This window comes from Oryzias latipes, chromosome 1 (genome assembly GCF_053564925.1).
Source record: "Oryzias latipes strain Hd-rR chromosome 1, Olatipes_Hd-rR_3.1".
NCBI classification, from domain to species: Eukaryota; Metazoa; Chordata; class Actinopteri; order Beloniformes; family Adrianichthyidae; genus Oryzias; species Oryzias latipes.
In genome coordinates, this window is record NC_136237.1 from 42352619 (window position 1) to 42377424 (window position 24806).

The window sequence follows — 24806 nt, forward strand, 5'->3', positions numbered from 1 at the left end:
AGTCGCTCTGGACTATAAGTCGCTCTGGACTATAAGTCTCTGGACTATAAGTCGCTCTGGACTATAAGTCGCTCTGGACTATAAGTTGCTCTGGACTATAAGTCGCTCTGGACTATAAGTCACTCTGGACTATAAGTCTCTGGACTATAAGTTGCTCTGGACTATAAGTCGCTCTGGACTATAAGTCACTCTGGACTATAAGTCTCTGGACTATAAGTCGCTCTGGACTATAAGTCGCTCTGGACTATAAGTCTCTGGACTATAAATCGCTCTGGACTATAAGTCGCTCTGGACTATAAATCGCCCTGGACTATAAGTCATTCTGGACTATAAGTCGCTCTGGACTTTAAGTCGCTCTGGACTATAAATTGCTCTGGACTACGCCTGCACAATATACCGCAAATTAATTGTTTTCGCAACATCAAGCTGTGCAATATGCATATTGCAAAAGACAAAAGTGAAAATTGCAATAAATGGTTACAATAAATGTGCTAAAACAATCTTTTGGCAACTTGAAGCATTTAACGAATCAAGTAAATCCCTCCATGTATTTGACCAATCAGATGGACTCCTTCACGTTGTTGACCAATCAGATGGAGCTCTTTTATGGTAGATGTTCGCCTCCTACGTAGACGACGGTCATTTGGAGTATGATTTTTTAAACTGTTGCAATGAAATGAGAATGATGTTTTTGGTTGTTTTGCTCTTTGTTTATTCATTCATTCATTTTTTATACCGTTTTTCCCTTTCGGGGTCACGGGGCTGCCCTGCCCCCATCCCGGCCGCTTGTGGGCAAAGGCAGGTTTGTTTATATACCACTAAATTATATCATCATCGCAATATGAGATATGTGAGCCTTAAATGATAAATCCTGGTCAAGTAAAACCCCAAGGTTTCTAACTGTGGAATTGGGGGCTATACTTATACCATCCAATATAAAAAGATTTCTTTTTAGCACTATAGCTAAATTAACTCGCAGTCAGAGCTCAGTAGAACCACATGCGAGTGTACTCCTGAGGGCTTGTAAGGCATCATTAACAAAGTGGTCATTTATACTAGGACTGATACTATGGGAGCTGGTCTCAGAGTATTTTCTCAGAATATCACTAACCCCCCCGCGAAGGGGGGTCTAAGGGCAGGGATGCCAGTATAGCTTAGTCAGTTTGTTAGTTCATTTTAGTATTTTTCTATTGAACTCTTTGTATTCGTGATCCTTTTGATTTCATGTTTTACTTCGAAGCCCATCGAGACGACTGTTGTTGTGATTTTGGGCTATACAAATAAAATTGAATTGAATTGAATTGAATTGAATATTAATCACCAATATCGCATATCGCGAGTTTTCCTCATATCGTGCAGCCCTATTCTGGACTATAAGTCGCTCCGGCGTATAAGTCGCAGACACAAGAAATACATAATAAAGAAGAATATTATGTTTTCCTGGTCTGAGCTGGAATCTGGACCAGAACCAGATGACTGGATGGCTCTGATATTGCTGCCGTTTCTGTTGCACCGCTAATGTTAGCTTGGTGCTGTGAGTGGCTGTAAGCTAGGGTTTGAGCCTGTAAACAGAGAGCTCTAAACTACAGGGGGTTTGCTCAAGTCCCGCCCACAACTCAGTGGTGAATTCCTGATGAAGTCCTGCCGCTCTGCAGAAACTATGTCCTAGAAAACGACACTGGTTTTTGGATTTTGGCTAAAAAACATATCATCAGAATTAAAAGACGACTGGGAAAACTTTGGAAACAGATCAAAGGATGATGGGGGCGGGTCTGTGATGATTCCTCTGAACCTGAAATGACGGCACACCTCATGGTTCTGGCCCGTTTGGGCTGAGGACCCGGAGCTCACACTGACCTTTTCTGTGGAACACAGCATTGAGGAAGTCTTGGGCCTGTCTCTCCAGCCGGCTGATCCGAGACTGCTCCTGCTTGAAGTCCTCACAGTCCACCAGTGCGTGGCTGACGGCGCCGTTCTCCACGCCGTGCTCCTGCACGCACACAGAGGGGGAAACCTCAAACGTCTGGATCCTTTCGCAGTCTGAGCCCTCGGCTCTTCAGCCGCTCCGCGTCTTTCGCTTCAACCTAATGAAGCCGTTTACGCCTCTTTTACCGTTTTGTGTTCTCTTCTATTTATATCAGCAGTAATTAGATTTGAATTGATTTGAATTATAACCTCGTTAATGATGCTAATATCATCCAACTGCTTCTCCTTCAGTCTTATTCTGCTGTTTCTCTTTTTAATCTTGAATTATTATTTCTTTTCGTTTTGATTATTTCTGGATTTTATTTTGAAGCCGTGGGGGTTAGGGGCCAGGCCTCCTCTGCCCCCGCAGTCCTCCTCTGCCCCCCATCGGCGCTGCAGGGGGTCCCGACGCGGGCTGGGATGGACAGGAAGCTGGCAACACCTTTAAAGCAAAAACCTTCCTTTTGATTTTCTACCTCAGGAATTCTGCCGCTCCGCATCCTCGCCAGGGACAGACCAACGAAAATAAAAGCCCCCCTGACCCCGAGACTTGTTTTGTTGCAACCAAGCAGGAACTTTTGAACTTTCTGACAGATTTCCCTGCAGGAAGCGGCGCTGCTTCTGATGCACAAAGACAGGGCTGCTGGAAATGCGCCTCGAATAGATTCTATACATCAGGAAGCCGCGTATGCCGTATAGAACAGCAGACGGTTCATGCTTGCATTATTGAAGCTGAAAAGGGAACCGTAAAGTCACCTCTATACCCAACACCTGATGACACCGTGAGGTCAGATCACAGATGAGAGCAGAAACACAAAAGACGCCGGCTTTCCTTTGCAAACAGAAAAAGATAACCAACATTTCATTGACCTCGGGAAAAGGCCGCCATATTAGATTTAAAAAAAAAAAAATCCCCGTTAGTACCTTATAAAAAATGTAAACTCTTCCTAGAGATTTCAGTCTTTCGCCTCCTCACTCCGCAAACACCATTAGGGAGCCAAGTGTGGAAGAAATGTTGGAATTAGAAGTTGTAGATTTTGAAAAAGGGCGTCCCGCTGTTCCTCGCACACCTGTTCCAGAATCATTGTGAAGATATATAAAAAGCTGGCTTATGCTAAACGAAACGATACGATACACAACAAAAATGTAAGAAAAACCGCCGTTGCCAAAGAAATCCAAAAGTTTACTTTTGCCGATTCTTCTAAAAATCACATTGATCTGTCTGTCAGCCCCAGGCGACCAAAAGACAAAACGGTTGCTATGGAGATAAAACCAACAGAAAAGCTGCCGTTTTGATAAAAGCGGGTGTTTTTCATCAATTTGTCACATGCAGCTCTGAACAGGGGGGCTGGGGGTGAGTGAGGGGCGTGTAACAGCCATAGACAGTTTATCACTGTACAGCCCCCCCCCCGGAGTTCCAAACAGGAAGTACCCGCCAGCTCCCATAGACGTCTATAGAGGAATAAACAGCTGTTACTCAGTCATTCTATTGGTCTCTGGCTCTGATACCTTTTTCTTGATCATTATTTTCATTATTTTCTTTTTGTATTTTCAGTTATTCAAGTTCAAAACTGACCAATCAGAGGCTTCAGTAAAAGCATGTGGTGCCCGCTGGCCCCCACCTCAACGTTTGATTGACAGATTCTCCCGAAAGGATGTGAACTTCCAGCAAGCGTACTCATGAGCAGCGACAGTAGTTGCCCTAAAAACGTGACTCAGACCAACTCGGACCAATCACTGTCATTTGGCTCCAAATGGCGGCGCAGGTAATGCAGAAAAGAGGCGACGGAATTAGCTTCATGCAATTTATGAAAGTTGTGTCAACATAGTTTTTTTACTGGAGAACCAAAACATACAAAGGCACCATTTGCCCTCACAGACCGACACACCATCATCATTCTGGATTACACCTGGATTCGTGGCGGCGGTTTTTCCTCAGGTACCGTCATCGGCAGGACAAACAACACAACGTGGACCGGATGTGTTTTCATCCTGTGTCCAGAGACTTGACGGATGTCTGGGTCAGAACCAGGACCGTGTGACGGCATCTGCAGACACGGCTCCTTCCAGTTATTTTCTCCCTGCTGTCCAGAATGACCGTCTGAGCTCCAGCTGAGATTCAACGGTCCTGATTGAAATCCCTGTGACTCGGGTCTCTGCGGCCCAATGAGGAAAAACCGGAAAAATGCGTGTGCGGTTTTGTCTAAACATCCTACTTTTTTGTGTGTTGCTTGTTTCCCACTTGTCCTGCATGTAGGGGTTCTCCCAAAAACGCCCCCTTTATTGTTCTGATGCTTTTCCTCATTTCTGAGCGTTCCTTCATTTGACCTCTGCGCCGGGTCAAACGGGCTCGCCGCCTTTAGGCTGGCGTGATGCCGATCTTCGTCACAAGCAGAAAAGTGTGAATGGGGGTAAATCAGGGGCGGGGCCCGCCACTCAGTGTTCCCACTGAGACTTTGAGGGCCTCCATTATTTCCCAGACAAAAAAAAACCATCTCTGCTGGTGATTGGCTGGACTCAGATCAATGAGTCGATGGCCCCGCCCACACAGCTGATTGTTCAGCAGAGGGTGGGAACTTAGAGAGCCTGAAACATGAATTTGGATAAAAACATAATTCATGTGTTTGATTGACATAAAAGCTCATCAATTATTAAAAATGGCAAGAACCCCCCCCCCCCCCCCCAGTGCTGTGTTTGATTGATTTTTTGTTGCTCCTGGCTCTGGCCCCGCCTCCATTCGCACCGACGCATTGACATGAGGGTGAGGGCAGATGGGGGGTGGATGAAGAAGTGAGGGGCTGAAGGGGGAATTGCGTTGGTTCGAGGAGGCAGATGGCTGACCTCTGAGGGCCATCGGGGTCAAGTCGAAAAAACAAACCAACAATTGATGTGTGAGAGAAGGACACCTCCCCCTCCTCACTTCCTCCTCCCCCCAGTCGCCCGTTCACACCTTTGTTTCATGAACCTTCATGGATTCTAGAGCTCTGGTCTCAAACCCACGGGCCGCGGACCGGTCTGTGGATGTTTAGGTACCGGGCCGCAGACAGAAAAAAAGAAACTTCGATTGTTTACGTTCTATTTGTTTTCTGATTCTGAAGGAAGTTTTATTTTGGAAAACTCTGCATCCGTCTGTTACCTGATGCATGTCGAGTCGTCCGCCTTGGTCATGTGACTTAAAGCGGCAGCTTGGACTGCTAAGTCCACGCTGCTTTTCCTGTGCCAAATAAATAAATAAACAAACAAAACACATAAATAAACGGTATTCTAAGGGAAAAACTGTAGGGATGCTTTTATTGGATTTTTTTTTTTTTGCAAATCAACAACTTTGTTTCATTGAATCATCTGTAAAAATATCTACTGATATTTTCAGACTTTTTGCCAAACTACATTTCTTGTGGTAACATTTTCAGTTCAATTTTTTCTTTTTTTCAGAAACCAAAAGCTCAAAGAAATTATGGCCAACTTCCGGACCGGTCTGTGAAAATAGTGTCTGGTAACAAACCGGTCTGAAAAAGATGGAGGACAAATTAGAGCAGAGAATCTGATGGTCGCCTCAAAGCCTCCTCAGACCGCTCAGGTGGACGCTTGGCCAAGATCTCCCGGTTCATTCCTCCATGGAGGTTTCCTCATGTGTGGGTCGGACCGTTGGACCTGGACATGTCATCAAGCCCCCCCCCTGGTAAAACGACGTCTGACCAGGAAGAAGTCTGGCTGCTTCCTCACTAACGGGGTTGGCTCCTCTGTACGAGAAGAATCAGCGTCAGTCCATCCAAGTCTTCCTCAACCGATGGGACCAGGACAGCGTCTGGAATGACGTCCAGTTCTCCCTTTGGGGACAAGATCCCAACAATTTGTCTGACGTGGAGATGGCGGTTCGCTGTGAGGACCCCGGGAATAAAAAAAGGCGGCGGCTCTGCCGGCGACGGAGAAGAGTGAAATTATTGTTCCTGATTATCGGTAAATGAAACCCTCCATCCTTTCATCTGCGGACAAATGAGGTCTCCTCCAGGTTCACCGGCAGCGTCCCATCGGCCGCTGGCTGCAGCGCAACTTCCTTGATTGAAATTTATTCAAATGGTAATAAAGGATGAGTGAGTTAGTGCTGACGGAGGCCTTCATCCCGGCCTCTTGACTCTAACGAGCCAGTTTGTCGTCACACGACGTGGCGTTTAAAATGGTCACTGTGTGTGTGTGTGGGGGGGGTCATGTCTGGAACAAAAACAGCAGCGCTTAGCTCAGTCTGACGTTTTCTTCACAGCAGAAGAGCTCCTGTAGAGGCTTTTGTGGGTCAAAGGTCATAATGTTTCAGGATTTTTGAGCAAACAAATATGAAGTCAAATCATGTTCTGCTTGAAATGGACAAAAAAAAGATAAAAAAAAGAAAAAAGATTTAAAACCTGAAAGAAATACTTCGAATCTGACAAAAAATAGCAAATTTCAACAAACACTGAAAACTAAATGAAAAAAAGGTTTTTATTGGTGAAGCTGCTGGTTTGTATCTTAAATTTAAAACATCAATTCAGACTTTTGGCTTTCAGAGTTGATCCTTATTTGACTTGGGGGCGGGGCTTGGAGCCCATTGACTCTCTTAGTGAGTGCGGTTAACGTCCACCTCCAAAGACTGTTTTTCTGAGATACGCTCACCGCCATGTTGGAGTTGTGTTAGTTAGCAGTGATTGGTCCAAATCGGTCTGAGTCATCATTACCACTATCACCAATCAGGAGTGAGCCTGTTGGAAGGCCACACCCCCACCATGTGAAAGCAGGTTACACGTTTTGAATGTTGAATGTGGAGGCCAGCAAGCTCCACCCACTGTTACTGAGGCGTCTGATTGGCCAGTTTATAATATAATGGGGGAAAAAGAGGATTATCAAGAAGATGTTAAGAAAAGGTATCAGATCAGGAACGGTTATTAAATTAAATTAAATAAACTTTATTTTTATAGCACTTCACCTAATACAAAGCATCTCAGTGCTTCCCATATAAAATAAAGTATAAAAATATTTTAGCAAACATGGTAAAATGTATTATAATAAAATAAAATAAATAAAAACACATGAAAACCCAACACATTCACATCACACAAGTACCATCAGAATAAATCGGATTCATTTTTAAAAGATTAAGAAAAATCAAATAAAACATGTATAAACTTGGTAAAAGCTTTACTTAAACGATGCTTTATAGTTTGTCCTTAAAGACCTCCACAGTGGATGAAGCCCCCACGTCCTCAGGCGAGGCCTCGCCGTGGGTTTCGGTTCTGACCTGCGGGCTCTGGGAGGGCCATTAAGGCGCCAGTTTCATTTAAACTTTTGTAAACTAATAAACGAACCTTAAAATCCATCCTGAAGCGAACTGGGAGCCATGCAAAGGTTTCAAGATTGGAGTCTTGTTCTTCTTTCTGGTTCTGGTTAAAAGGCGTGCAGCCGAGTTTTGAACAAGCTGCAGCCGGTTGATAGTATTTTTCAAGTCTAGATGTTCAGACCAACAGAATGACTGAGGAACAGCTGTTTGTTTCTCTGTAGAAGTGGCTTCTTGGAGCCCCTTCCTGTCTGGACCACCAGGGGGGAGGAGCCACTCATCATCATTTCTGCTCCAGAACAGCGTCGGTTGTTGGCGCCGCCTGCGTCATCCCTTCTGTGATGTGGCGGACGGGAGTCATAATGCAAATGGCGTCACCAGTCAATCGTGTCTGCAGTAGCCAATGGGCTTAAAGCCCCACCCCCACAAAAAATTAGGATCAACTGCGAAACGGAATTAAAACTAATTCGAGGACTAAAAGCAAAGAGGGAGAAAATAATTTGAAAATAACAGCAGATGTTACTAATAAACATTTTTCATTTCGGTCAATATTTAAGTTTTCTGTCTTTCTTTAAATGTATCTTTTTTTCCCGAATCTCTTTACACTTTACAACGTTTTTTATTAATGAATTGATTTCTAACATGCAAATGAAAAAAAAAGAAGATAAAAGAAGAGTTCTTAAAGTCCCGTTCCAACTATATTTTTATCCATTGTCAAAGCGTTCCCAGTCGTCTTTTCATTACGATGATGATGTTTTAGACTAACTCTGGGACTGTTGGCACAGATGTAAGCCATAATATCCCTTTGTTTACACGCTCCCCTGCTAGCTTACAGCCGCTCACACGCCACGCTAACGTTAGCGCTGCACAAAAAAAATGGCTTCAATATCAGATCCATCCATCCGTCCAGTTCTGATCCAGATTCCAGCTGAGACCAGGAAAACAAAGACGTTCATGTATCTGTTGATCTGCCCAAGGATGGGGCGGAGCTTGGAGACTGTGGCCCCGCCCATTTCCCTGCATCACAAACCTGAGTTTTTTCAAACGGCTGCGTTTTTCTGCTCCTGATCTATTTTGATTTGAATAAAGAAAAACTCATAAATACAATTTTAATCTTAATTTATAAATGTCCTCCATCATCAGAAAAATGTTACGAGAACACGTTAAAAAAGCCGAGAAATAAGACTTTCATTAACGACAGTAAACCACCACAACAATAACAAAAAATAATGAAAATCCTAACTATTATTCTAGATTTTAAGTTTTCCTTCTTCTTTTAGAGTCAAGGACTTTGGAGTTTTGCTTATGTCTCAAATAAAAGCCCCCACCCCCCCTTTATATTCAAAGAGCGGAAATTTTAAAGTTGGTTAAATGCACGAGTGACTGAAAAAGTTTTGATAGAGATAAAAGCGTCAGCTGGGCCTGATAGAGCCCAGTGCCTCAGTGGGGGGGGGGGGGTTACAGATCATTGATTAACTGACGGAAGCTTTGATCCGACTTGGACCTTCAACGGGTCAGAATCAGAAGCGTGAGCGATGGAGAACACAGCTCTCAAATTCCAGCCCAGCAATGTCTCCAAACGCAGTAACCATGAGATGCGTGGAGGGTCACATGACCTGTTCACGTCCATTTTTGGTAACGTGGGAGCGGGTGGGGGTTCATGTTCAGGGTCTGCAGCCGGAAATTGACAGTTTGGTTCACATAAATGGATCAAACAGAATTTTTAATCCAAACATTTTTATCATGTCGGTCATTTAGAAACTGCTCTCATTCTTTAAAGCCTTAACTTTGTCCCAATGTGCTGAACTGCAGCAAACATCCACGTCCAAACCTTTATGTCTGTCCCACTTCTAGATATAGAGACACAGTCATAGATACTAATGAAAATGTTTGAAATTTAAAAAAGTGACTCTTTTTTTGGGGGGGGGCTCAGAAAACGTCTGTCCCTTGAACGTTTCCTTAAATCCTGAAGTGATGGATTTAAAATGATGAAACTAAAGACTAAACCAGGTTTTTCCCGCCCTTTTCTCTACTTCCAGCAGTGTTTGGACTTATATGCACTTCCTCTTGCGCTTGTTTCCTGGGACAAAGAAAGAGGAAGTGTGGCGTGGCGTGGCGTGGCGTGGCGGTCGTCCTACCTTGCTTTTCTCGCGTCTTAAGCAGCAGAAGAGACAGTTTTCATCGAAGGACCAGTCAGACACTTCCTCCGGCTCGCAGTCTGGATCAGACGAGAAGAGAAAAGCTGCGTGTCAACGCTCTGACAACTCCACATTCTTCTGTTTTTCTTTTTTTTTGTTTTTCTGTTTGATTCTGTTTTTGTCTGCATTGCCCCCCTCCCCCCCTGCCATTACGTCTGTCGCCATCGTTTCTCGTCGGTTTTGGCGACAGGAGTGAACGTCTGAAGCTTTCAGCTGCTTCAAACGCCACGCCACATGCCGTCTGCGGCGCCGTCATAAATAAAGGCTTTGTCTGATCCGCGCATTAACGTAGCGTGGAAGTTTGGAAAGTTCATCGGTGGCGCTCTGGAGACCCGGCGGCCCACAAACATGGCGTCTGGTTTTCAATCCAGCCTGGCCTGCAGAGACGGAGAGCCGAGCGACCACGACAACAGCAGCATTAAAAAGATTGAGCTTTAATTACGCGGCGTGTTTAAATGTTTACTTTCTGTAGGAAGAGCGACGTTTAAATGAAGCTCCTGTGATTGGCAGCTCATTTGAGAAAAACCCCAACACCGGGACAGAGTCTGGAAGATCCTCAATATTAATGATCAAAATGCAAATGATCCATAAACTGCAGCTTCCCTGAGGCACAGATCTAAGAATCATCTTATTTTAGCTCCATAATAATAAAAGAAATCCAGAATTGGACGTAAGGAGGCGATTAAACGCGGGGAACCGGAAGAACAACGTCTAGTGCGTCTTTGTCAGGAGATCGATAACCGGGTCACATGCAGCAGGAATTTCCTGCGACTGTTGCTGCGCATTCTGAGCAGAATTCATTTTCTGTGAAGACCAATCATCTTCATCCTCCACTGCTGCTCCTCAGCGGTTTACACGGCGAGCACACGGCGAGCACACGCCGGGCGCGATCAGCACCAGAGCTGCAACAGGTGAAGGAAACGCACGACGCAGAGAACCAATCCAGGAATTTATCAGCACAGTGGAAGTGAACGACAATCTGAAACTGTCACGGCGTTCAGCTCATAAACGCGTCGGTCCACAGGGCTGTTCTCCTGACCCCCCCCCTATAACCACTGCTGCCTCTTAACCTTTAGTTTACCCCCGTCATGTGTTGCTAAATCACAGCAGACTGCTTAACTTAGCATCACCTTCAAAGGAAAAACAATGGAAGAATTGGAAAATAATTCACACATAAAGGGGTTAATGGAAATCATTAAAAAAACGTTGAAAAATCACACATCGCAAAAGAGAAAGAAGCTAGCGGTGGTCATGTGACCCAATGGTTTGTCTGAGGCTCAACTGAAGGCTTTTTTTATTCATTAATCGTAGATAAATAAATGTGACGTCATCAAAGCCTTTCTAAAAAAGTTCACACCTGTCATTACTTTGGAAGCAGCAATCTACTGCACATAAGGGGACGATCCCGGTGATCCTGCAGCGCCGGGATTCCCGGGATCGTCCTTTGGAAGCAGTCTTCTTTCAGTCGGGTGACGTGAGGATAAATCTACTGCACATAAAGGGAGGATCCCGGTGATCCTACTGCACCAACATCACCGGGATCGTCCCTTTGGTAGCAGTCTTCTTTCAGTCGTGTGACATGTCTCAATGTGAGGATCATTTTACTGAGCATAAAGGGACGATCCCGGTGATCCTGCAGCACGAGTAACAGATTCACAGTGATCCTGTGGGCCCAACGTTGCAGCAAACAAGAAGTTCCTCATTAAACTGCAACGGAGAAACGAGAAGCTTGTTTTCCTGAACTGCATCCAAAGACTTCTCTGAAAAGCAGATGGCGGCGCTTCACATACATTACACACATATTGTGTGTCTAGGCAACAGCCCCTCCCCCAAAGAGGCTCACCTTGCATATCTTTGCATGATTTACCATGAAAAAAGACACATACATCCAGTGGAGGCCGTTAAAGCGGTCGGCTGAGCCTCTGCCGTAGAGGAGCTGCAGCTTTTCAGGCTCTAACCAGCTCTGAGTAGAAGCACGTCTCTGAAAAAGCACCACGTTTTTGTGAAAGCAAACCCACACGTCTGTGCTTTCCAGCATCCGTGTCCTGCGATCGATCTGTGCCGTGTCAAGAGCGGGTTCACGTCCGCCGAGGATCATCTGTTTGAATTATCGTCCGTTTCACCGACACGCCACATCCGAGGAGGACGGCCGAGTGGCCACAGCCCAGATGTTGCCATGGAGCAACACTTGAGTGAAAACGCCAGAGTTCAGCCCGACGCCACATCGCCGCGGAGACCCAGCAGCCCATGGAGAAGAGAGTGGGGGGGTGAGGAGCGAGGCATCTCGGATGAGAGCAGGAAACAGCGAGCGGAGTCAGCTCCGCAGGGAGAGCAGGGTAACACAAGAGCCGAATCGATGTGGTCACAATATCCTCTGGAAATGCGCCGCACGTCAGATCAACACTTCACACGGCAAAAATGTCACCTCTGTGTCAGCTCAGACAAGTTCAAGCACAATTCAGCCGCCGCGGTTCCACCCTCTCTGAGGAACGCGGCGCCGGTTCTGCTGCTGGTTCCCAGGCACCCCCCCCCCCGGAGCGGGGCGCCACGCCGGGTCGCAGGACCGCAATTATTCCAGAGCCGCGTGAAACCATCACAACAGATATCTGAAAAGTAACGGAGACGCGGTTTGTAAATGACCTGCAGCCGTGTTCAGCCCGCCCCCACGGCCACGTTAGCTTCACTTTGTGGTCATAACCCGTCTACGCAGACACAGTAATAAATAATAGTTATAATAATATCTGCATTAGGCTCATATCTGCCACGTGTCCACCCTGAATGTGACACATTCATCTACTCTGTATGGAACTGCTTCAGAATGCTTTCAACCCAACGACATACAGCTGTGATCCAAACCTCCCACAATGCCTTCTGTCTTTGGGTTTCATTCCCTGATTTATTTACCAATAAATCATCCAATATCCGTTTTTTACAGCTGACAACTCTGCAGTCAATTTGATAAATCCTGCAAATTATTTTAAGGTCAAGCCACGCCCTTACAGTTACTTCCTGGATGTGAGGAGGGGGTGTGCCTTCACTCAAGCTAAGCTCCGCCCTCCCATCACATGGTGTAGCTGCAGCGTATGCAGCATGCAGCCTCCATGCCTTGAAATGGGTTTCCTCTCAACCTCTGAAGCCTTCTGGGGACGTCTGACGCTGTGATGAAGAGCGAGCCGAGTGAGAAGGTCTGATCTTCATCATGTTCAGCTCAGCCGTGTGGGAGGAGCTTGGTGTGGGAGGAGCTTGGAGTGGAGCCAATTCTTCACATCAGGAGGAGCCGGCTATGGTGCTTCGGACATGCGGCAGACGGCTGTGGGAGGAGGTTCCACTGCAGACCCAGCAGAGGTCATCTCTGCCTCGGAGGTGGGGGTCTGAGGTGGGGGGACCCCCCCCCCCCCCCGCCCGGAAACAAACTTAAATCCTAACGAAGACAAACGTGTGGATGAGAATCCAGCCTCTGCGTGTGTGAATCTGACAGCTTCCTCCTGACTCACTTCCTGCTCCTCCAATCAGCTCCCAGACCCCCCCCCCCCCCATTTCATCTGGGGGTCACATGATGTGAGGGTCACAGGTGAGTTCTGCTTGAACCCGGCGGCTCTGCCACTTAAGACGTCCGTGGGAAGACGGAGCAATTAGCTCACAACCCGCCGTGACCCCCCCAAAAGTGTCAACAAATCAGTGTTTGCCCGTAGTTTGTGTGTTTTATGTGTCTGTGTGTCTGTCTTTGTGTGAATGTTTGTGCGACTGCATGTGTGTGTGTGTCCATTTGCATGGGTCTTTGCATGTGTGTGTTGTTTTAGTGTTTGTGTGCATGTATGCACTGGTGTGTGTTGGGGGTGTGTGTGTATGTGTGTACCTAAACGTGTTGTTTGTGTAATTTTGCCTCATCGTCTTGGTTTTGTCGTCTTTCTGTCAGAAAAGGATTTTTAATACAAATACAAAATTCCTATAGACCCTAAATGTTTCATTATAATCATACATGATGACCGAATAGTTATAGTTTCACCACACACACACACACACGCACACACTCATTTAGTGTAGTTCTGAAAGACGGAGCCTTCTGATTGGACGAAAACCTGCAGCCCGTTTGCTCCAGAAAGTCCCACAGAGCAGCTTCTCTGTGCATTGACGGTGATGTGAGGCGCTCCGTCCACCGCCGTGTCAGCTTAGCTGGTGTGCGTGCGTACGTGCACGAGCGTCATGCATGAGTGGAAATGACATGCCCAAAATATTCTAAAAATGCCTTAAGTTGGTGGGGGGATGGGTCACATGACTTCGGGACGCCATGTTGACCTTGTTTCTGTGAAACGGAGGCAGAGGGCGGCGGGTTTGGTGCTGAAAATCCGATCTGAATTTGATTTGCTGCACTCAGAGCAGGAAGCGTCTCCCTGCACAGCTTTCAGAGGCTCAGACCTGCTCTCCTAAAAAGGCTCAGAAATGATCTAAGAGGACGTTCTGAGCTTGTTCTGCGTGTTCGTGCCAGAGTTTGTTCTCTGCACAGTTTCAGTTTGCAGGTTCTCTAAATGCTGGGGGGGCTTTTCTGGGGACCCTTCATGGTTCTGCAAGGGTTCTGGAGCAGAGGTCTGCAACCCAACGAAGCATTCGGGTTCGATTTCTCACTGACTGCAACCCACTGGAGCCAGAACCGAGTCTAACTTTGTGTAGTTGTGTTGTTGGACGGATAAACATGAACTTTTATTTTTTGGCAAAAATAAACCATCAACATAAAGAGAAGACAGACTTTTTCCTAAATGTATGAATTCTGGTTTTGCTCTGTGATACACGGTTTTAGCATGAAACTAGGAGAGCTCACCATGAGATGGATTGGAGGAGCATTATGGGTAGTGTAGTCATGAGCCTCTCCTGTGACTCATCCAATTGTTTGGTTTCGCCTATAGTCCATAAATACTTTTTAAAACATTTTGTTTCCGGTTCCCTTGAGACTCGTTCTCGGACTTTTTCGGGACAGCAGGTCATCAAACTGGGTCACAGAGACACAGGAGTCCAGCTGATGGCGCCGTCATTCAGACGCCGTTCCTGCAGGATCGATCGCCGTCAGAACAAAACAGAGTAAATGAACCCGGACGTGATTACCGAGGCTTTGGTAGAGCTTTTCAGAATAAAGGATTCCGATCTCTCAGCGTCTTCATGCATCATAAACCAAATCTAGCATAAAAACCTGCGGGTCGCTTCTCTCTGACGCCACAGAAGCGTTTAGTTTACGATCACATCACAAGCATCGAGCAGCAAATTTGACATGCGTCAAAAGAGGAATCTGATTGCATTCGGCGTGAACGCAGCGTTATGCCGGGCTTGGCGTGAAACTTTCCTCCCAAAAGTGGGAGACATACGGGCGATGCCGTCGTACTCCTCAGTCAAAGTGGGAGATCTGGTTCTCTGCTGACCGTGCTCAAACGCTGCACGCTAGGGGTGTGCATGTGACACGTTGGCGCCCACAGGACGCCCACACAACCCACACTCTGAGGGTCTGACTTCCTCATTTCTGACAGTCAGGCTGCAGCAGGGAGCGTGCACGTATCCCGTGCACTGCAAAGTCACCTGTGTCGGTGACCTGCACCACATTGACAGGCCTGGAGCGTTTTTTCACCGGCAGACAGCCCGTCTCCCCCCGTCAGAAGCCGAGATGCAAACTGCTTTCCTAAAGTCAGAAACCAGATGATTGGTTAATGTGACGTTTATTCCAGATTTTTCCCCAGATTTGGCCTCTGAACAACCTTTCAGGTTCAGCAGCAGATCTCACCTTCGCTTTCAGAGATTCTGGATGTGAAGGTAAACCGGCTCGTGTGGACGAGTGAATAAATGCAGACGGGAAACGGGGCGTGGCTGAATGATACGACAATGCTGCTACCAGATTGTAATCCCAAAATCAACCATAAACTCCCAGAAATGCCTGTTTGACAGATGCAGGTTAGTGATGGAGCTTGGAGATCCACGGGGAACCGAACTAGCTGAGGTCCCTCCATCCAGCAAATCCACCGTGAGCGGGGCTTAAGCATGTGCGCCGCGTGTTTAAGTGTAAAAGGATCTGCCGCTCAAACGGAGTGCGCTCAGACAATGACTGCCACCTGAGCGGGGGCATGTCAGCCCCCCCTCGCCACCGCTAACAGGAAGCAGCGCCTGGCACAGATCAGTGGGAACCATCTGGCCCGGCTGGTTCCTCCCGCTCGCGTTGCCTCTTCTCCGGCTCTGCTCAGCCACAAATATCAGCATAAATGAGAGAAAGCAGGCGTTCATGCTGTTTTTCTGCGCTTTGCGCGGCTTCTGCAGCAGTGCGGGTCGGTCGGCATGGCGATAACGGCCTTTGGGGGAGAGCTCTGGGGAGACGCTGGTCTGCTGAATATCTAGACCACCTTTGGCACTAAGCAAACACAAAGATAATTCAGCGGAGCTCCGGCCGCACATGCTTGAATATTTATTTGCAGCACAACACAGTAAAAGTCAATTTGCAGAAAAAAACAGACTCCAATCCTGCAGTATTGGAAACAAAACACAGCAACAAATTTCCCTTTTTATGGATTCTTTTATCAACACGCTTGTTTTTTGGGGGCCGACGTCTCAGCTTCAGCAGCAAAACCGGAAGGTTTCTGGTTTGAAAGTGAGTGAAGAATGGAAACAGTGAAGGTGGTTGGTGTTTTCGTGTCGTTTACCTCGGAACAGAGTGATATCCTTGACTATTCTCGGCCCAAACAAGCCCTCCAAGATGCTTTCAAAGCCTGAGGAGAAGAACAAACAGAGGAGATTTCAGCGTTTGCTCTGAAAAAAAACACGACTGAACTGAAAACGCACTAACTCTGACACCAAGTGTCTGTCAAATCCTTACATCCTGACGGGCAGCAACAAAATGCAAAGCCGTCGTCAAGAAACGATTGGTTTAATAAAGTTTTATAATCGATTTGGAAATGTATTTAAACAGAAAGAAACTCAAACACCAGAAAATCTAAAGAGGAAACTCAAGGGGTTCTATACATACACACGTGCACGCACGCCTGTGCACGCGCGCGCACACACACACACACCCTTCCTTCGCAGCTCTTATGGCAAATGAGCGCTTTACCTGTAATAACCGAGCTGAAGTCACCCACATTTTTATTAACTGTAAATACCTTCGATCTCCTGTTGCCTGGCAACAGCATTCAGAGAAACATAAATACATATTGTAATTTTCAAACCTACACCCCCTCCCCCTTTGCTCTCCACCCCCACCTCATCCTCCATTAAATGGAAATGGAAGCAGACGGAGAGAAACGGAGACAAAGGAGTGTGTGCGCCGCGCTCCGCAAATGTGCATTTTAAGCAGGGGGGGCCAGAGGTCAGGGGGGGGGCACGCCTGCACACAGGTGCACACGCAGTTCAAGTGTGCCCCCCCCCCATCCTGAGAGCTGAAGGTGAACGCCTGAGGCATCAGCAGGAAGAGGAGGGATGGACGAAGAGCGCTGAACGTCTGCTGGAGGGCCGAAGCGAGAAAAAAGCCTCCAGATCGCCCAACGTAAACACGCCCGCCACGGGGGGAAGGTCACGGGTTCAAGGGCCGCTTCCTATAGAGTTCAGCCGATCTGCATGGCGGGAATCCGCTGCGTTTGGTCGGGTTTGAACGCCATTTTGTTCTGCCTGAGATCCTGCAGGACGTGAGATAGCGAGCGGCGGCGCCGACACCCGCTCGGTTCTTCTGAGCCGCTGAGAACGGGTCCAGTTTTCAGGTCCACCCATGCAGGTTCCCTCAGATTATAGGGAGTAAAAGTTGCAGACGTGTTTGGCCGGGCCGGGTCGGGTTCTGCAGACCCTTCCTGCTTTTATGTCAAATTTGCTGAGGAAAATTCCAGTTCCTTTAAAACCTGCACATGCAAAATTCATGCAGCCTACAAAGGAGCTTTGATTACGGGAAAAACGAAGCTTCAAAGAGTTTCAAAAGCTTTTTTTTTTCCTTCTCTCCAGCCGCCGCTAAGCAGCGAAGAGCAGCCCCGCGCTCAACTCAGCGGGGAATAATTAGGATTGTAGCGTTACGGAGACACAAATCAGCTCTGAACGTCAGGGCTGCATGGGCTCCGCCATCTGGCCAAGGAGACGCCCTCGCCCAAACGGCGGCCCGCCGACAGTAGGTGATTCCTCGGCGGGGCTGCGGTGGAGCTGGATGCCGTTGGACAAATGAGATTATGGGATGTGATTGGCTGGATGGCAGTGACAAAGCCTCTGGAGCCAAAGGCAAAAAAAGCTCCAGAAATGTAGGTCAGCCAGCGAGCGCACGCTGAGCCCAAAAGCATTCACACATGACATGGTAAAGGGAGGCATGTACACGCTCTGATGCCCCCCCCCCTCACTGAAGCCTTCACTGTGTCATCAGAAACCTTCAGCACGACACAAACTTTAAAGACCGGGACAAAAATCCCCGCGCCAGGAGCGGCGTGGAGGCGGGATCACATGACGGGGAGCTAATCCGAGAGCAGCACAACAACAGCCACGAACGCCACAAAGAAACTTTGTTCTGCAGGAGCCTGGAAGAAAGAAAGCGGCGCAGGGGGGGGCCTCGCACAGAACAGTGTCATCAGCACATCTGAGCACGCTCACATGAGAGCTCGCTACGTTAGGAGCATTAAACATTGATCTGGAATTCACCAGAAGAACGCATGAACCCTGATTGTATCACGTGTGGAGACCGATGGGTGATCCGAGTCCTGGAGAGCGGACGAAACTCTCCAGAAGAACCCAGCAAACCGCGAGACCAATCCCCGTCCGCCGACACGGCTGAAGGCCTCATGGGGTTCTGGAGCTCCTGGTCTGTGGGATGTTCAGGTTCGTTTTGAGAAGCTGTTTCTGGAGAGTTTGGAGCGGAAACAGGAAGTTGACGCTCCAGAGGTGGTCCTTCAGGCCCCCCTGCGCCAAGCAGCGGTGGGATGACATGCGTTTGTCTGATTCAGAACCCACAAAACGCTCATCATGTGATCTTTTGTCCGCTCTGCCCACGGGAAAAGCCCCCCGGTCTCTGAGCGCCATCGCTGCTTCAGGGGAATCCTTCAGCTGCCAGAAGAAAACAGTACAAAGACAGACAAAAAAAAGGAAAAGTTCACACGGCTCCGGGGTCTGCTGGGAGCGGGGCTGCTCAAAAATTCATCCGGAGTACGCTTGTCAAATCAAAGCCGGCGCACGCTTACACTGGCGAGCATGTCAAGAAACAGCATCTCTCGCATTTCTTACAACCGCGGAGAGCAACTCGACACTGAAGGAAGCCGCGCAATCAATCTGAGAGGAGGGGGGAGGGGGGCAGCGAGCAGGGCTGCAGCGCTGAGGAACCAGCAACCCGCCTTCCTTCTGACCGCTGCACCAAAGCGCCGCGCTGCAGGAGTATTAATAATTGAGCAGGGCCGAAGCCTTCAGAAGCGAGCCTCGTCCGATCAATACCTAATTAACCCGAACGGAGCCGGGTGGTTAAGGACGGCCCGGATCAGGACCGGCCTCCCGCCGACCCGACGGCCTGCAGCTGCTGCATCACTGCTGCATGTGGGACCTGCATCCAGAGGCTGCTGCCGCCTCCAGAACCAGGCCCACCAAGGCGCCTGAGCTCATCTGGAGCTGAGACATGGAGCAGGCCGAGCCATCAATCAGGTCCGCTTCCGCTTAAGAGGATCATCAGCTCGCAGCGACAGATTCATCACCATAAGCAAAAGGTCCGTTTAATGTTAAAGGTGGATTGATGGCCGTCTGCGCGGAGGCGAAAGGCCACGCTGCCCTTAACACGCCGCTTCCCTCGTCTGAAATCAAGCAATAGTCCGAAATCGCACCGAACACGCCTGTGGTACGGCACAACATGACCGATGGGGTCCTGGCCAATCTGTTGCCATGGCAACGCACAACATGTCACTGAAGACAAAACAAAGTTTTTCTTTTCGTGTGAAAGTTGCCTTGTTCATTCAAGAACTACAGGCCCTAGTTCTCACGACCTTTGACCTTTGTGCCGTCTTTAGCCAGAGTGGGGATCCACTTGAGGCAGAACGTAAAGCCATACTTGAACGGTTTCTCGCGCCGTGGCGGACCCATACCTGCCACTGCGACACATTCAGCAAACACTGGTTGCCATGGAAACGCGGAACATTTACGTTGCGATAATAAAGTAGTGGAGATCACTTCGTGGTTTCCAGGCACGTTCTGCGTGCCGCCGTCACGGAGGTCACCGTGGAATCAGCGCCCGTCTCCAGAAACTATGTTTACGTCCTGCTGTTGCCATGGCGCCAAACGGCGGCAGCAGCTGTGCAGACGGGTCGCAGAGGCAGCCGACCCTGCAGTCACGCGTGTGCTGTGTTTTCATTCCAGGATGCAAAGGAAACATATTCAAACCAGGTTGGGGCCAGAGGCAGCTTGAGAGCGACTTCATGTTTGGAGGAGCAGCAGCTCCCCTCCCGGATGGATTTCTCCTCCAGCTGGAGGAGCGCGTCTCCCCACTGCTGCTCAGGAAGGGGGCAGACACCAGGGAGAACCAGCACCTCCTCTTGTTCTCTGACAAACTCCCGAGAGCGACATGAAAGAGGAAACTCCCGGCGGCTTTTAACTCCGCTGGTTATTTTCTGTGTGAGTTCAGCGGAAACCGCAGCCCAGCTGTTGCACGTCTGCCTCACGGCGCTCCCAGGCCGACTTTCTATCCACAAAACTCCGATTCTTAACAAAATATGTTTAAAAAAAAGACTAAAGCTGCGTCTGCAGCGTCTGCAGCAGCCATCACCATGGAGCCGCTACAGAAAGAACATCTTTCCCTCCAACACTCGTCTCTGCACTCTGACCTTGATTCAAACCTCTGCTAAAACATACATGGAGGCCATGCGACACGGGGGGGGGGAATCACATGACGAGTCATCGAGCAGAAAACAACAACAAAAAAGACAAACATTCAGCGTCCGTCTAATCCGTTTCTTTCCACGAATGTTCCGTTTGCGCCGTGAGTCGGATCAGACTCGCAGGGACTAACGCGGCGTGCCTAAGGCGGCGGCGAGGAGAGCATGAGCTCCCTTTTTACGCGCCGCTCTGCGCTCAGAACAATGTTCACATGACTCCAGCAGAAGCCGTGGACGTGCGTCTGCTCATCGATTCGTGCTGCATTTGTGCTCGACCAGTTTCTTCCGTGAGTCTGACGGCAGAAAAGCCACATTTGGGACGGTTTGGGGTCATTTTGGAGTTTGGAACACGCATCCTAGAAAACCCGGAAAGACTCTGCAGAGCGGGAATTTGATGAATCCACTGAGTTCTGGGGATGATTCTTTTTTTTTAATTAAAAAATGAATTGACATACATTATTTTTCAAGGATGAATCATTTTGACCCAATGATTGTGGTCTATATTGGCCAATCTAAAAAGCATCGATGCATCCAGAACTTATGGGAAACCTCCAGGCTGCTGGACTTTGGGATTTTCCATTGGGACCCTGAACGCCTCGTATGACTATGATGTAGTGAGGAAGTTCAGAAACGACAGAAGTGAAGCCATCGATAGAAACTTCTGCAGAGGAACCTCGTCCTGCCCTGCAGCACCAAGCAAACGAGCCCACATCATCAACACTCTGCCACCGTGCTCCTGCTTTAATTCTAGAATTTTGATTTATGAATTGACTTAATGATGAATAATAAATCATATTTTTATTACACGGCCGTTTTACCGCAAAGCTTGAAAAACCCTTTTTTCTTAAAAACTACAATTTAGCAAAGCTGATTATTAAATTAATTAAAATAACTTGATTTGATTAAATTACCCTAAAATGCAAAAGAAAACTCTGACAGTAAATAAATTCATTAAGCAAATAAAATATAGAACAAGTCTAAATAAATAATAGATGTGTGTATAATAGATATAATCTGAATGACCTGAAACAATAATTTATATGTATATATATAATATACATAAATGAGTAAAACACATTTAAATAAAGAGGCGTCTATCTAATAATAAATGATAAACACAAAAAAATAAACATAATAAATAATACACAATGAAAATATTAAATATTAAGTATTCATTCATATTTTAAAAGGATAAATAAATAAATGATGAAAACTGATGAAATAAATAGATAAAGCCATTTTAATGCTAAATGAATAATTTATTTAAAAATAAATAACTTCAATAAATGATAAAATAAACCTCATGGAAACTGAATCAAATGAGCTTGTGTGATAAATCAAATTAAAAAAGTGTCTTAAATGTGGCAGAGTTTCACCTGCAGCAGAATGAAACCACGAGTGTAACGCCTGTCCACGTCTGCGTTCTCTGCAGGGACGCAGACGCCTGTCCACGTCTGCGTTCTCTGCAGGGACGCAGACGCCTGTCCACGTCTGCGTTCTCTGCAGGGACGCAGACGCTGGTGGACGGACGGACAGGACGATGCTGACGGCTGCAAGGACACGGCGTTCAGTCCGACCTTGCCTCAGCTCGACAGAAGCCAGAGAACAAGCCTCAAACGTCGCCATTCCGCCTTAAACCACCAGAGAAAAAAGCCATCAGTGTCACATATACGTTCATCAGAGCCTTAAACTCCACAGCTTCTCAATCACGCAGCTTTTTGGATGGAATTTTGCAAAGTGAAACCAAATCCTTGCAGGGAGATGGAACGTTAATGTGGGATTAGCAGCGGTATCACTAATCTGACTTCTACTTTGTTCACTTGGTGAAATCCCCCCACTGCTGCATGTATGTATGGATGCGGGCCGTGACTCACTGGCTTCTCCTCCTGTCCTCTTTAGACGTAGAAACAGACTGATTTACATTCAATGCACACCATTTATTTTTTTAATTGTTGACACATTCTATTGTTTTCTACTTTTTAGTGGTTTATTGCAGAGAAAAATGTGCATTTTGGGGTTGGTGGAGGAGAAGCAGCGCTTCACAAATGGAGGGAAAAAAGATCAACCAAACCCTTTTTCTTTTCCTCTGGAGGAAAAGAAACTTCAGTGCAACGGCGGACTCATTTGTGAGTCTGAGCGGGAGCAAACACAGATGTAAAGTCTAATGGGTGGCGCCGAATGCACGTGTGTTTGGCGTGGGCGTGCGTCGACGAGAGGAGTACGACTAAAGCAACAAAAAAATGTAAAAAAAGATGTGCGTGATTGGCCAAAGGTGCAGTGAAAGGCAAACAGGCAAACAAGCGGGCGGATTAAGACGAAGCCTGAAGCCGAGTGTGGATTCAGTCTGACGGCTGCTTCCCTCTCTGCCTCTGAAGTCTGCGGTGATGACTAACGCGGCAGCAGCGTGCACGCCGGGCGCCTTAATGCAGCAGAAACACTGTAAAACAATGAAACCGGGAGGGTGTTGCATGGCGCCGGGGGGGGGGTATGCACACAGAAATGCATTGCAGCACTGCGGCTCTGAAGGCTTTGCTTTCTAGAGTTCTAACATGTGAACTTGGTCATGGCTTGGGGAAGGGAAGGGGAATAAATAGGTCGAGCTCCCTGATTGGCTGTACACCACACACACACACACACACACACACACACACCCACACAGCATCAAACAGCAGCGGACTGACTTACTCTCCCTTCTAACGTACAGACAAATGCACGCCGCGTTTGCACGCCAGAGCGCCTCCCCACATGCAAACGACTGACCGAGGCAAATTTGGATCCCTGCTCCCCTCCCACAATGCACTGCGGCGGGCTGGGATGGGTGTGGCGAGGCTGCTGTAAATCTCCGCTGTAGCTCGCGCACGTCTCAGTGGGAGGAAAGAGGAGAAAAAAATCCCTCCAATTAGCCGCCTAACTAGCTGATTATTTGATTATGTGGTGGAGAGCAGGAAGGAGGATGACAACGTGTTTCCTCTCATCCTCCCCGCTTCCCTCCTGCTGACGACACCTGGAAGAATTAGTGTACCTGTCCGTCTGCCTGGGACTCCTCTTTATTTCCAACAATACTTAACCCCCAGCGCCTCCTGCCCTCCACTTTGAGCGCTCCTCCTCTCGGCGCCCGCTCAGACTTCCAGGAAGCAGAAGAAGGAGGCGCACGAGAGAAAAAAAGAGCAAATTTAAAACAATTAAAGGAGGGATGTTGCTGTGAAATATCTGAGCTGAGGGACGGCTCGGGGGCTAATGGAGCCGACAAACGCAGTACTAAAGGAATGGGAGCGGCGCCATGCGCACGCTTTTATTTGGAGCCAATTATGAAGCCGGCTAAAGTGGAAAGCAGCGGGGATGTGATGAGTAAAAGACGGCAGAACGGAGCCGCACTCACGCCGGAGCCAACGGGCTCAGCGCCGCTCTTCTTTACATTTCTGTCCCGTTACCTGATCAGGAGGAAACAAACGAGACCATTTTTGGAGACGCCAGGCCGCGTCATGACCACGGCACGTCAGCCGCCGTTACATCCTGGTTTATTCTGATCCTTTGCTTGTTAACTTTCAGTTATGAAAATATAGATCTGAGTGTATCAACGCACAAACAGAAGCAAAAAGCAAGGAAACGTTTTTTAAAAAAACCTGCAGATTTGATAGAACAAAGTGTCGACTTCAGGATTTCTCCAAATCTTTGCCAAAGTCCTAAAAAGAGTCACTGAACGTCCTTCATGCAGGAATTTTTGGTTTTGTTCGATTTTTAGTCTGGGAGGAGCAGAAATGTCTCAAACTCGTCTCAATCTCTTCTCATCTGCGTTTCCTGAGATGACTTTGAAAACCACGGCTGAGCCGTAGATCTGAACCGTGATGTCCGACCAGACCAGAGCGGAGGAAGGTTGGTCCAGAGGTTCCGTTTGGACATCTGTGACGTTGTGCTAAAGCTCCAATGGGCTGAAAAATGGTCAAACCCGTACGGGACACGCAGGTGACCTCCACGGAGTGTCAAGGTCGTAGTCCACTCAGTGAATCCGTAGAACAGGCATGTCCGAAATCTTTCCCGACCTGTGAGCTCATGTCATCCAATCAATAATCAGCGGCCTCCAGCCCCCAAGAACTGTGTGCTTGATGGTGATTGCCTGAAAATGAGAGCCGGCACTTCCAGGACAAGTGGAAATTGGCGTTTAGCATCAAGAGGCATTACCAGACGAGACATGCTAACTTTGACAAACTAACGCCTCTCAACGGCTTTCCATCAACCCGAAACCCCACATGGCTCAAACCCCCCCCTGGTTCCCTCTGGTCCGTCTGCGGTGCGTCTGCGTTAAAGTACGTTCATCAGAATGTTTGCATCACCTCCATCTCTCCGCAAAGCGAGCTTCACGCCGGAGTTCCAGTTCCCGTCTGTCGACGCGTCAACGTGGCGACGAAAAGCCCGGGAACCGGAAACCGTTCTGGGTGAGGGTTCTACAGCGCCGTGCTCACGCCGCTAACCACCACGGACGATGAAATGTAATTGTGGAGG

The 24806-nt window shown here is 47.9% G+C and overlaps 1 protein-coding gene across 3 annotated transcripts in view; it reads right to left on the reverse strand.

Moving 5' to 3' along the window:
* Positions 1 to 24806, reverse strand: part of lcor (ligand dependent nuclear receptor corepressor) — a 91758-nt gene that overhangs the window by 37402 nt on the left and 29550 nt on the right. Inside the window, exons 1-4 of one of the 3 annotated variants that reach the window (XM_078948570.1) lie at positions 16544 to 16637; positions 16137 to 16202; positions 9406 to 9485; positions 1858 to 1990 (exon numbers count right to left, since the gene is read on the reverse strand). In XM_078948570.1, the coding sequence (XP_078804696.1) occupies positions 1858 to 1990; positions 9406 to 9485; positions 16137 to 16202; positions 16544 to 16622 (358 nt within the window). In that variant the 5' untranslated portion in view covers positions 16623 to 16637. Of the gene's footprint in view, positions 1 to 1857; positions 1991 to 9405; positions 9486 to 16136; positions 16203 to 16543; positions 16638 to 24806 lie in introns of those variants that run through there. The other 2 variants (XM_023956803.2, XM_078948572.1) reach the window with 2 other exon arrangements.